Below are 12,746 nucleotides of genomic sequence, written 5' to 3' on the forward strand. Positions count from 1 at the left end.
GCTGGGTCATGTTGCCAGGAACTGGGGCACAGCAGCAGATAGCTCTGCCAGAGCCTGGGCCTGGGGAGGGTCCTGTGGGGTCACTAATCCCAGAGATGTGAGCAGGACCCCGTCACCTGCACTGGGAGTCTTGTCCAGCAGGTCCCCACTGTGGTGCTTGCTGAGCAGCTCGGGGCGAGGCAGCAGGGGGCTGGGCTTTCCAAAGGCCTCTGGCCCAGGCCTATCATCTGACTGCCTGTGAGGATTCAGGGGGGCAGGGAACCAGGCACCAGGAGCTGGGAGGGCTGGCCCTGGAGGTGGGGTGACCTGCAGGAGAAGGCCAGTTCCATGAGGACTCCCCATTGTGGGCACAGAGCCAGGCACATGATGCCAGGGGCCGTGGTGTCCTGGCAGGGCTCCCTGCTTTGTCTCCTGCCTGGCTCGCTGGCAGCACATGGCTGGCTGAGCACCAAATCTTGTCACCCAGATGGCTGGCTCCAGCGGGTGCTGTCTGCGGGAGTGGCTGGTGGCTTACCTGGGCTGTCTCTGCAGGTGTCCCAATCCACCTCCTCCCTTGTGGATACAACCATCTCCAGCACCTCCCGGCCCCGCATGAAGAAGAAACTCAAGATGTTGAACATTGCCAAAAAGTAAGTGGGTTCGCTCACCCTCCGTGGTGTGAGACAACTGGGGCTGGCCCAGCCCTGCCATGAGGGGTAGTGGAGGCACCCATGTTCCCAGCCCTGCTGTGGGAGTGGGTGGTACACCTCCCCCCCACCCCCCCAAGCCATTAGCACTGACTGACCTCTCCTTGCTCTGCAAAGCAGCTGCACCCCAGCCTGGACATCAGCCTGGAGAACCCACCCCAAGAGCAGTTGACTGGCACCAGACCAGCCTGCGACATGGTGCTGCTCAGCTCCCTGTGTGAGGCCCTTGGGCCTCAGGCCCCTGGGATGAGTGAGGGCCATGGCTCAGGAACAAGTCTTGTCTCCTTGATGCATGATGCAGATTCTTTCCTGCCCTGGGTGTGGGGGAATCTGCCCCTGCAGGCAACTCTCTGGTTGGCCCTGTCTATCCCCTCCCCTGTCTGTCCCTGTGCCCAGGATCCTGCGCATCAAGAAGGAGCTGCCCATCCTGCAGCTGAAGGAGCCGCCGCCCTCAGTGCTGGAAGCGGATCTGACTGAGTTTGACGTGGCTAACTCTCACTTGCCATCCGAGGTGCTGTACATGCTGAAGAACGTCCGGTGAGTGCCCCCATGCACCGGGGCCCAGAGCCCAGGCTCAGCTGCAGCCACGTTTCCCCCTCCCCGCAAGCAAGCTTGAGCTAGGGCGGGCACCTCTGAGGTACGAAATCCAGGAGAGCTGAGATGATCCTGAGCCCATGACCTGGCCAGCTGGCTGTGTGTAATGGAACACTCTGTCCGAGTGATTTCCCAGCATGGTCCTGGGAAAACCTGAACAGTGGCCTGGACACAGTGTGAGCCTGTCAGATCATCTAGTCCAGTGGGTCTCAACCTTTCTTCATTTGCAGATCCCTCTGGGAATTTTGAACGGAGGTGCGGACTCCTTGGGAAATCTGTCTGTATATACAGCTGAATTCTGTTCAGTCTGTTTTTAACCTGTCCTTTGTGGACCCCTTAGGCATAGTGTGTGGACCCCAGGGGTCTGCAGACCACAGGTTGAGAACCACTGGTCTAAGCTGTGCAGGCTCCAGCCCAGTCGGACCGTAGGTGGGAGAGCTGCCAAGAATGCTCTGGTGCAGCAGGAATGGTGGCCCTGGTTCTCCAGTAGGGAGCACTCTTCCCTCTTGGCTGATACAGAGCTAGTGCTCCCCAGGGCAGGGGAGCTGGAGGTAGCCTCTGTCGGGTGAGAGCAAATGCTGGGTGCTGGTCCTTGTGGGCTCGTGTTGGGACCCAGCACAACGTTAGTCCTGGCTGAATCCCAGCAGTGTTGCTGTGGGGCTATTGCGTCAGACAGACTCTTCCCCAGAAGTGGCTGTGTTTGGGGTCAGGGAGAGGTCTCTGTTCCTAGGGGTGACAGCTTGTGGGCACTGGGATCCTGGAGCAGGGTAGTGCCTCTGGGGCAGCTCCCACTCCCCCATGCATTGAGATGGGGGTTGGGAGGATGACTGACAGAGCCCGCCTAGCCTGCAGGGCTCTGGGCAGGTGCTCTGGCCCATGTGATGCAGGAGCTTGGGCAGGGCCCCAAGGGTCCCTCATGACATGAGCCCCAAGTCCCTGCCATGAGTTGCTGAAGGCTTTGCTCCCCTGCTGCTCACTGTGACCCGCCCTTCCTTGCAGGGTGCTGGGCCATTTTGAGAAGCCGCTGTTCCTGGAGCTCTGTAAGCACATGATCTTCCAGCAGTTCCAACAGGGCGAGTACGTCTTCCGGCCTGGCCAGCCCGACACCAGCATCTACGTGGTGCAGGATGGCAAGCTGGAGCTCTTCCTGACCCAGCAGGTGAGGGGGGCCTGTCCCATCCCACTTTGCCGTGTCCATCTGCTGGAGGCACCTGTCTGCCCAGCAGCCACCAGCGACCCCTCCTGCCCCAAGCCAGCTGGGGAGGCTGGTTGTGGCCCCAGTGCTCTGCACCCCTTGGCTGGGTGGTCCCCTGCACCTGGGGACACCTTGGGGCAGAGGGGCATATGGGACACAATGGCTGAGGCCAGCTGCCAAGCAGCCCTGCCCTGGGGCTGCCTCCCTTCCAGGGAGGGGCTCATCGAGCAGGCCTCCACAGAGCCTGGTGCCAAGCGAGGGTGGGTGATTGGGGGGGCCCCCTAAGGAGGGTGTTGCTGTGTTGCAGGACGGGAAGGAGACCCTGGTGAAGGAGGTGTTCCCTGGGGACAGCGTGCACAGCCTGCTCAGCATTCTTGACGTCATCACGGTACCAGCCCTGTCCCTCCACCTCCTGTTGGCCAGCTGGCCCCGTCCCACCCATCCCACTCCCCCGCCCCTCTGGTGCTGGAGTGAATAGTCCAGCTCATTGAGTGATTGGCAGCCATGGGCTCCCCCCAGTTCTGCTCATGCCCCTCAATCTCAATCCACAACCCCCTGCTCTCCTAACCCTGGGTCCCTAACAAAAAGCTAAATCTGGGTAGGCCCTGTGGGATGTGTGTGCGCTAAGCCCACCTGACCCCCCGTCCCTGGCAGCAGCCTGGGTCCCAGGTGGTGATATGCCACCATCACCCTCCCCCGTGCTTACCACCTTCCCCCACACAAAGTCTAGAGGAGGTTAACCTTTCCTCCACTGGCCCTGGGTCTCGGCCTTGGCTGGCTGCTGGGCTCGGGTGAACGTGGCTGTAGGCTGCTCTCTGGACCTTTTGACCTGAAGCCGTGGGGTAGCCCCCCAGATCCCTGGCTGTCCTTGGCAGTGCCCCCCACTGGTAGGCTGCTCTACCCAAAGGAGGAGGCGGGGGCACCCCAGCCTTGGTGCAGGGATCCATGGGCACCTGGTTCTCACACAGGGGCACCAGCGGCCATACCGGACCGTGTCTGCACGGGCAGGCGAGGATTCCACAGTGCTGCGGCTGCCGGTCGAGGCCTTCTCTGCCGTCTTTGAGAAGTACCCCGAGAGCCTGGTGCGGGTGGTGCAGGTGAGTGCGGCCTCAGCCCCCGTCCCACATGCTGATGCCCTCCCCTCCCCCACATCATGCCCCCCACACTCAGACTCTCCCCTTCCCTTCCAGATCATCATGGTGCGTCTGCAACGGGTCACCTTCCTGGCTCTGCACAACTACCTGGGGCTGACCAATGAACTCTTCAGCCACGTGAGTGATGGGCCCAGCCCTGGAGCTCCTCCCATGGGAGTGGTGGGTCCTGCTCCCTGCACCAGAACCTTCGTCCTTCCCATCCCCGGTTCCTCCTGCCCATGGCAGTTTGGGCCAGACTTGGGCCAGTGTCCAAACCCTTGTCCCACTAGCGGGGCTGGAGGCCGGCACCCGGCTGGGGAGGGGACAGAAAGAGCTAGAACCGCACCCCCCCCACCCCGAGGAAAGTCCCTGTGTCTGCAAGGGGGGGATCCCGGTGCAGCAGGGATGGAGCAGGGCTTGGCAGAGTGCCCCCTGCTGGCAGCAAGTCACAGCGAGAGGCCTTAACACCCGGCCTGGTGGCTCTGGAGAGGTGGAGAATCCTGCGCCCAAGCAGCCCCTCCCCCGGCACAGCCCTGCTCTGCCCTCAGACTTGGCTGCTGGAGCAGCGTTCCCTGCCTTGCTGGGTGGAGCACCTGGCTCAGGGTGGAGCCAAGGCCTCTGGGAACAGCCGGGTCCGTCTTCTGATGCCAGAGGAACCAGCCCAGCATTCAGATGGGTCACTGGGCCGTCGCTGTGACCCCCTGCGCCCCAGCTGCCAGGGAGTCAGCAGCCCGAGAGCAAGCTTTGCGGGGCCGTTGTGTGGCGGCAGCACTTAGCGCCCTGGGCTCTGCGCTCTCCTTGTCTACAGTGGCACATCTGGCCTCTCCCACATTATGTGGCTCGGTGGTCACAGATCTCCCCCACACAAGCCATGTGGCTGCTGGCATGGAGCATGTTCCCTCCTGGGCCATTAGCCAAGTGAGGGGAGCCAAGCCGTCCCTGTGCCCGTCCCCATCCCTGTCCTGCCCACTCTCCCTCAGCTCTGCTCTGGGGTGGGGGCAGGACTCGCTGAGGGAGGTGTTGCCCCCTGCATGATGGGGGAGGTCCGACAAGATGCTTTGAATGGCCCCTACTGGTCTTGAGTGGTGGGTGTGGCTGGTCCCCAGGCTGGCACTGCCTAGCCTTGCCTGGTGCTGATGCCAGCTATGTCTGTTGCAGGAGATGCAGCCGCTGAGGCTCTTCCCCCAGCCCAGCCATGCCTCGCGCACCAGCCCTGTCAGACACAGCAAGCGTGTCATCAGCATCTCCTCCATTGACGACCATAAGGAGAGCTCTGGGAGGCAGCCAGATGCCAGCGCCAAGGACCTGGGTAAGGCTTGCTCTGGCTCAGGAAGGGGAACGCAGCAGCTGTGCTCCCTCTCCGATCAACTGAGCTGGGCATGGACTGGACAGGAGTGGAAGAAGTCATGGGTGCCGAAGGGCTCAGTACGGGGTGCTGTGCTGCAGGGAGCGGGGTGGAGGCTTGGTAGGGGGCACACTGTGCTGCCTGTCCCTGGCACTCCCCTTGCATGGAACTGGTCCACACCGTCCATATGCTACAACAGCTATGGAGTGGCTCTTGGCACCAATCCTGCCCCTGGAGGTGGCCTGGCTGCAGGGTCTGACCCAGGGCAGGGGAGGCTCTGGACTCCTTGTGCTCGCTGTGCCAGTGTAACAGGATGTGTGTGTCACCGTCACAGCTGATCAGCTCAAGCTGGGGTCCCTGGAGCCCTCTTCAGTGCCACTGCTGAGCCGCTGCATCTCCATGCCAGTTGATATCTCAGGTGAGTGGAACTCCCCCAGGATGGGGCCAGGTGTGGGATGGGACCCATGGGATCCTGAGGCAGCAGGCGATGGTGGGGAAACTCCTGGCGCACGCCCTGCCCTGCTGCAGGGTGGGGTTGCTGCCTGGCCAATAGGGATGGTGGTTGCTGCCCCAATTGAGCTGGGAGGAGTTAGACTGCAGGAAGCAGGCTTGGGGCACTCGGGGTTTGGAACCAACTGGGGAGAGCCCAGAGGCCACACGTGCCAAGGGACCAGGGGCAGGCGGAGGGTATGAGACGTGCCTCCAGGACGTGGGCATCCTAGGGAATGGTAGTGAAGAAAGGTCGAGGGGGAAGTGCTGGGCTAAGCTGGGCCCTTGTTGACAAAGGCGCTGAGCAGCCTGGCCTGGACAGAGACCTCTGCGTTGCTGGCTGTGTTGGGCACCCGGTGGGGAGGGGCGGCAGCCTGGCTCTGCAGTGAGCGCTGCCCCCGGCTTCTCTCCTGCGCAGGCCTTCAGAAGGGTCCCCGCTCAGACTTCGACATGGCCTATGAGCGTGGCAGGATCTCTGTGTCGCTGCAGGAGGAGAGCACCGGCACCATGGCCTCCTTCTCCCGGGTAGGTCCCCCACACACACCTCTCTGACTGGGCCAGCGCTGGATGCCCTCCAACCAGCTGCAGAGCTGGGGCTGCTCTCTCCCAAGGCACAAGGTGCCCAGTGGGGTCTAGTGTGGGGCAGAGGCTCCTCACAAAGGGGTGTGAAGGCGCACTGCCCGCTGGGGGGTGGGGCCGGCCTGTGCTCTGTCACACTCCCTTGTCCAGGACAGCGCAGAGCCGGCCGTCAGGCAGCAGGTTGGCAATTCTGTGGCTACCAGAAACAGCCTGGGTGTGCCCGCATAGAAGCATGGGGGTTTGGCAGCTGGGCACAGAGTAGGAGGGGCGGGAGGGGGGCTGAAGCAGGGTTGGCAGGTGGCAAAAGCCCAGGCAGAACTGAGTCACTGCAAGGAATGGGGATGTGCCCTTTGGGGTCTGGGCAGTGGCCGGGGGCAGAGCCAGAGGCTGTGGCAGTGTCCACCCCCGTCTCTGCAGTCTGTCTCCCAGGAGCCCAAGGAGCGCAGGTCAGTGATGGTGGAGGAGCAGCCCCCCGGTACTTATCACTACAACTACTGCGAGGACGACTCGGCAGGCGGCGCCTGCCCCTTTGGGCCTTACCAGGGCCGCCAGACCAGCGCCATCTTTGAGGCTGCCAAGCGGGAGCTGGTGAAGCTCATGAAGATCGAGGTGAAGGGGCAGTGAGGGGCACAGCCATGGGGGGCAGGGCAGGGTGGACTCCCAGGATGTGGTCAGGGCAGGGCGGTTCCCTGGGGTCTGCCTGGGGGGTTGGGGGGGAAGGGCCGGGTGAGTCCCCGGGCTGTGCCTGGGGGGAGGGGCCGGGTGAGTCCCCGGGCTGTGCCTGGGGGATGGGTGGGGGGGTAGGAGGGGCCGGGTGAGTCCCCGGGCTATGCCTGGGGGAAGGGCCGGGTGAGCTCCGGTGCAGAAGAGCAGGGCTGGGGTGTCTGTCCCTGGGCTGTGCCTGCGAGCTCCAGCTGCCCTTAGGGAGTCTGGGGTTATTCTGGCTCTGGAGGCCATGCCTGAGGGACTCCTCATGCCGTACGTTCTCCCTCCTCCAGAGCCACAGGTCAGCCAGGCTGTGGCCAGTCCTGCTGTGGGCTGCACAGCTGCTGCCTTCCAGCTTGGCCCTGGGCTGTTCCGGTGCACAGGCTCCGTGGAAGAGCTGGGCTGGGGTGTCTGGCTCCTGGATTCTCGGTCCTTGGGGGAGGGGGTGGCTCAGGGTGGGATGGACACTGGGCTCCCAGGTGGGGAGGGCTGAGCTGCCCTGTCTATGCTGGGAGGGTCTGGCCAATCCGCCAGGCCAGCACAGGGGCAGGAAGGGCTGGAGGGGAGGCCCCAGCATGGAGGCCAGCTCTGTGCAGTCCCAGTTGGTGCAGCAGGGCTCAGCACTGCTAGGGCCCTGCCTGCAAGCTACTCCGCCCCCATTGCTGGGTGCTCTGCCTGGTCCCTCACTGCTGCTCTCCCCACAGGACCCCTCCCTTCTCAACAACCGGGTGCTGCTGCACCACGCCAAGGCCGGGACAGTCATCGCCCGCCAGGGGGACCAGGTAGGTGCCAGGGGGGTGCCAGTGCCCAGCAGTCATGGGGCGACACTGATAGCAGGTGCTCTGAGCTGGTGCTGCCACTGTCTCTCTGGGGCCTGGTCCCCACTGGCCTGCGGCAGCCCCAGTGTGGAGTGGGCAGGACGTGCTGCCTGCTGGGGTGGGGGCACCTCACCCACTCTGCACCGGTGCTGATGGCTGCGTGAGGAGCAGGGCAGTGGGACTGCCAAGCTGCCTGGAGTGGCTCACGAAGGTGTGTGCCAACCTCAGGGCAGACTGTACAAACCAGGGCACAAACCCCAAACTGGCAACGTGCTCTGTAAAGATTTCACCACGTAACACACATGAACTCCTAAAGCACCGTAACAGCCTTACCATGGAGTCAGACAGTGCCCTGGGGCACCTGGGTCTAGCTTGCCACCCAGGCAAGCCGGCCTTTGTGACAGATGGGCCCTTACACCAAGAACCACAGCAGTGTTCAGGTTACTCCCTGACCCAACGGACTAGTCACTTACCCCCGGTCAATTGTGCAGTAACTCCTCACTTAACACTGTAGTTATGTTCCTGAAAAATGCAACTTTAAGTAAAACAATGTTAAACCAATCCACTTTTCCCATCAGATTTAATGTAAATGTAGGGGGTTAGGTTCCAAGGAAATGTTTTGGGGGCAGACAAAAGGCTTTATATACTGTACTGTACAGTACTGTACTGTGGTGGGGAGGCACCCCTGGCTTACTCCTGGGGCTCAGGCTGGGGGTGCAGGGTCTGGGAGGGAGTTAGGGGTGCGGGAGGGCGCTCGGGGTGGGGTGCGGGGTCTGGGAGGGAGTTAGGGTGCGGGAGGGCACTCGGGGTGGGGTGCGGGGTCTGGGAGGGAGCTAGGGGTGCGGGAGGGCGCTCGGGGTGGGGTGTGGGGTCTGGGAGGGAGTTAGGGGTGCGGGAGGGCGCTCGGGGTGGGGGTCTGGGGTCTGGGAGGGAGTTAGGGGTGCGGGAGGGCGCTCGGGGTGGGGTGCGGGGTCTGGGACGGAGTTAGGGGTGCGGGAGGGCGCTCGGGGTGGGGTGCGGGGTCTGGGAGGGAGTTAGGGTGCGGGAGGGTGCTCGGGGTGGGGTGCAGGGTCTGGGAGGGAGTTAGGGGTGTGGGAGGGTGCTCGGGGTGGGGTGCAGGGTCTGGGAGGGAGTTAGGGTGCGGGAGGGCGCTCAGGGTGGGGGTGTGAGAGGAGGCTCAGGGCTGGGGCAGGCAGGAGGTGCAGAGCACTTACCTGAGGGAGCTCCTGTTTGGTGCAGGGAGTGTGCAGGTGGCTCTGTGCAGTGTGGCTGGAGGACTCAGGAGGAGCAGGGGCAGCCGCGCAGCCAGTGGCCGGAGAGAAGCAGGGCTTTTCCCTTCAAAGCGCCGCTTCTCTCCAGCTGGCTTTGAAGCCCTCTTCGCAGCTCCTAACAAATAGATCCAAGGGCTGCTGCCCCCAAGTGCCCTGCCCCAAGCACCCCACCCCTTCCCTCTGCGCCTTGTTAGCCCATTGCAGCACCCTCGCCAGGGGCCAGATGAGACTTCTTCCGCGTGCGCCCCTCCCCGCCCCAGGGCTGCATGGCTGTTGGGCAGGTGGGACGGCAGGCCCCCACCCCGCACCGAGCCAGGTGCATATCCAGGGTGCTGGGAGTCAGGACTAGGGAATATGGGGAGGGGTTGGTTCCCATGGAGCTGGGGGTATTTATGCTGGGCTGTGGCTCTGCTGAGGTTAGTGGGGTGCTCCAGAGAGTTCAGGCTCAGCCGGAGCTGTAGGCTGTCCCCCAGGTCTCCTGGCAGCCTGTCTGTGGGTGCGCACCTTGGGGGCAGGCCTGCCCCTCACCCTGGTGCTGGGGCTGACGTTCCTCTCTATCCTCCGCCCCACTCCCCCTCCAACAGGACGTCAGCCTTCACTTTGTGCTGTGGGGCTGCCTGCATGTCTACCAGCGCATGATCGACAAGGCGGAGGATGTGTGCCTCTTCCTGACGCAGCCCGGCGAGATGGTGGGCCAGCTGGCTGTGCTGACCGGGGAGCCCCTCATCTTCACCATCAAGGCCAACCGTGACTGCACCTTCCTCAAGATCTCCAAGTCGGACTTCTACGAGTTGGTGTCCCCCTTCCTCTTATCCTGTGGGCAGGCTCTGCCCACCTCCCACCCCACTTCCATCTAGACTGGTGGCCCTGCCCTGGGCCAGTGCCCTCTAGAGGGGAAAGGCACCGTATCCCATTCCAATCCCCTGCCCTGGGGCTGGATGGGAGCTGCCACTCCCTAGAGGGGAAAGGCCCCATATCCCAGTCCTCCAATCGTGCACTTGTTGCATGGGCCTGAATTCTCCTGCCCTGGGCTGTGATCTGTCCTGGTGCCATGTTTTCTTGGCTGGCTCTGTTCCAGAGGAGGTGGGGTGACTCGGGGATGGGGCGGCTGCAGTCAGCAGCACACTGGCAGCAACAGGGCCACCTGTGCGCTGACGAGCTGCCTGCTCTCTCCCCAGGATCATGCGGGAACAGCCCAGTGTGGTGCTGAGTGTCGCCCATACTGTGGCCGCACGCATGTCTCCATTCGTGCGCCAGATGGACTTTGCTATCGACTGGATGGCAGTGGAGGCTGGACGGGCCTTGTACAGGTGAGTGAGGCCTGTGCTGCGGGGCTGCTGGGAGACCCTGGCTGGGAAACCCCAGCTTCTCCGCCTAGCCCAGGGTACAGCTGGGACCAACTCTCCCTGCTGTGTTTAACCCCTTCCGTGCCAGGGTAATGGGCACCCCTGTTACTCTCAGCCTTGTCCATGCCCTTCCTGCAGCATAAATGACTCAGGCATCCCAGAGCTCTGGGCGGGTGTTGTCCAGGCCAGCAGCCATGCTGTTTCCAGAGGGGCCAGGTGAGAACTGCCCAGGTGCCTCTGACCCCTCCATGGGACTCAGGTTTTCACCTGGACTGACCTGACTTCAACCCCTTCCTGGTTGGATTGAGAGCAGCCCAGGTGCTCTGGGGATGGGGGCGTCCCAGCCCAGGGCAGGTGCCAGCTGGGGCTGTCAGACTCGCCGCTCATTGCATGTGCTCTCCCAGCCCAGGTGCTAGAGGGCGCTCTCCCTGGGGCAGACACTGGCTCAGCTGGCCGACTCACCACTCTCCTAGCCCAGATGGTAGGGGGCGGTCTCCCTGGGGCAGACACTGGCTCAGCTGGCTGGTCACTGCAGGCGCTCTCCCAGCCCAGCGTGTAGGGGGTGCTCTCCCTGGGGCAGACACCAGCTCAGCATTCAGACTCACTGCTCACTGCATGCACTCTCCCAGCCCAGGCGGTAGGGGACACTTTCCCTGGGGCAGACATCGGCTCAGCTGGCTGACTCACCGCTCGCTGCATGTGCTCTCCAGGCAGGGCGACAAGTCGGACTGCACCTACATTGTGCTGAATGGGCGCCTGCGCTCTGTCATCCAGAAAGGCAATGGCAAGAAGGAGCTGGTTGGGGAGTACGGTCGTGGTGACCTCATTGGAGTGGTGAGCTTCCTCCTAGGGCACTGCTTGGGTGGGGGTGTCCCCACCTGACCAGACCCTATCACTGCTCTGTGATGGGGCCAAGGGGATGGGGCCAAGCTCTGCAGACAGCGCTGGGGTGGTAGGTGGGCCCCACTAGCAGGGTGGGGTGGATAGGTGGGGCCCTCTTAGGCTTGTTGTGGTGATGAGCAGCTGAAAGTCGCGGGTGCTCAGGCCAGGCTGCTCCAAGGGTGCAGCCAGAGGGTACAGTGTCCATTCCCTGCTTCCAGACCCTCCTGGTTTGGGTGCTGGGCAGATCATCACCCTCTGCTGCTAGTAAGTGGCACTCCACCTCCAGCCAGCGACTGTCCCTTATGCTCTTACACTGCTGGCTGCTCCTGGGACATGGCTTGGCCTAGTATTGGAGACTGGCAGAGGAGTCTCCTGGCTGGACTGAGGAGGGTGGGGCTGGGCATCAAGACTCCTGAGTTCTCTTCCCAGCTCGGGAAGGGCTAGTGCAGGGGTGGCCAAACTGAGTCCGAGAAGGAGCCAGAATTTACCAATGTGCATTGCCAAAAAGCCACAGGAATATGTCAGCAGCCCTGCATCAGTTCCCCACCCCCGCTCCCAGTGCCTCCCGCCCATCAGCAGCCCCACCCATCAGTGCCTCTCCTCCCTCCCCCCACCTCCCAATTAGCTGTTTCATGGCGTGCAGGAGGCTCTGGGGCGGGCGGGGAGGGAGGAGCAAGGGCATGGCAGGCTCAGGAGAGGGGGTGGGAAGGGGTGGAGTGGGGGCAGGGTCTGTGGCAGAGCCAGGGGTTGAGCAGTGAGCACCCCCTGGCACATTGGAATGTTGCTCCAGCCCCAGAGTTGGTGCCTATACAAGGAGCCGCATATTAACTTCTGAAGAGTCGCATGTGGCTCCAGAGCCACAGTTTGGCCACCCCTGTGCTAGTGGGTTAGAACAGAGAGCCAGGATGCCTGGGTTCTGTACCTCTCCAGGTGCCTCTCCCTGTGATGCCAGGCAGCCTTGGGCTGGGAGGGCAAAGGACTCCCCTCCCAGTCTCTAATGTGGCCTGTGTGCTCTTATCTAGGTGGAAGCCCTGACCCGACAGCCCCGAGCCACCACCGTCCATGCCGTGAGAGACACAGAGCTGGCCAAACTGCCCGAGGGCACCCTGAACAACATTAAGCGCAGATACCCCCAGGTACCAGGGCAGGGTGGGTGCCATTCCTCCCTGCAGGAAACAGCCCATCCCAGTGCCTCAGCTGGCCATGCCGTGGGTGATGCTCTTGAAGCAAGGGCAGGCTGGGGTGGGGGCAAGTTGTGGTGAAGCAAGAGCTGTCTTCTTGGGGAGAAAACTGTTCAAGAGCTAGGCCTGAGAATCACACCACCGCCAGGAGGAGGCAGGTCTACATGTCTGGGGACTCCCCTGCTAAGAAGAACAGACAGTCCTGTCACCAGAGCTGATCTGGAGCACAGAGGGGTGTGCTGTCTGCCAGGAGCTAGGATTCGGGATGTGGACCTGAGGTTGAAAATGATCCTAATGGGGCGCAGGAAAGAATCCACTGATTGTCCCTCATGTGGGAACAAATGACACTAGATTCTCCCATCAAGGGAGACTGTGCCAGGCTGGGGAAGATGCTTAAGGAAATGGAGGCTCCGGGGATCTTCAGTGGGATTCTGCCTTCCCTAGAGGAGGAGAGTGAAGGCAAAACAAGATTAAGATGATCAATAGATGACTCAGGCAGTGGTGCTATGAGGAGGGCTTTGG

At 62.7% G+C, this 12,746-nt stretch overlaps 1 protein-coding gene across 10 annotated transcripts in view; it reads left to right on the top strand.

The window, feature by feature from the left end:
* The window catches only part of PNPLA6 (patatin like phospholipase domain containing 6), a 67,650-nt gene that overhangs the window by 24,745 nt on the left and 30,159 nt on the right, over positions 1 to 12,746 (top strand). For 8 of the 10 annotated variants that reach the window (XM_044995778.1, XM_044995782.1, XM_044995780.1 and 5 more), the window contains exons 6-20: positions 532 to 629; positions 1,083 to 1,223; positions 2,280 to 2,439; positions 2,783 to 2,863; positions 3,444 to 3,572; positions 3,666 to 3,746; positions 4,767 to 4,917; positions 5,288 to 5,371; positions 5,861 to 5,967; positions 6,439 to 6,630; positions 7,431 to 7,508; positions 9,400 to 9,605; positions 9,994 to 10,125; positions 10,791 to 10,995; positions 12,066 to 12,179. In XM_044995778.1, the coding sequence (XP_044851713.1) occupies positions 532 to 629; positions 1,083 to 1,223; positions 2,280 to 2,439; positions 2,783 to 2,863; positions 3,444 to 3,572; positions 3,666 to 3,746; positions 4,767 to 4,917; positions 5,288 to 5,371; positions 5,861 to 5,967; positions 6,439 to 6,630; positions 7,431 to 7,508; positions 9,400 to 9,605; positions 9,994 to 10,125; positions 10,791 to 10,995; positions 12,066 to 12,179 (1,959 nt within the window). The remainder of the gene's footprint in view (positions 1 to 531; positions 630 to 1,082; positions 1,224 to 2,279; positions 2,440 to 2,782; positions 2,864 to 3,443; positions 3,573 to 3,665; positions 3,747 to 4,766; positions 4,918 to 5,287; positions 5,372 to 5,860; positions 5,968 to 6,438; positions 6,631 to 7,430; positions 7,509 to 9,399; positions 9,606 to 9,993; positions 10,126 to 10,790; positions 10,996 to 12,065; positions 12,180 to 12,746) is intronic. The other 2 variants (XM_044995781.1, XM_044995786.1) reach the window with 1 other exon arrangement.

Source organism: Mauremys mutica, chromosome 20 (genome assembly GCF_020497125.1).
Source record: "Mauremys mutica isolate MM-2020 ecotype Southern chromosome 20, ASM2049712v1, whole genome shotgun sequence".
NCBI classification, from domain to species: Eukaryota; Metazoa; Chordata; order Testudines; family Geoemydidae; genus Mauremys; species Mauremys mutica.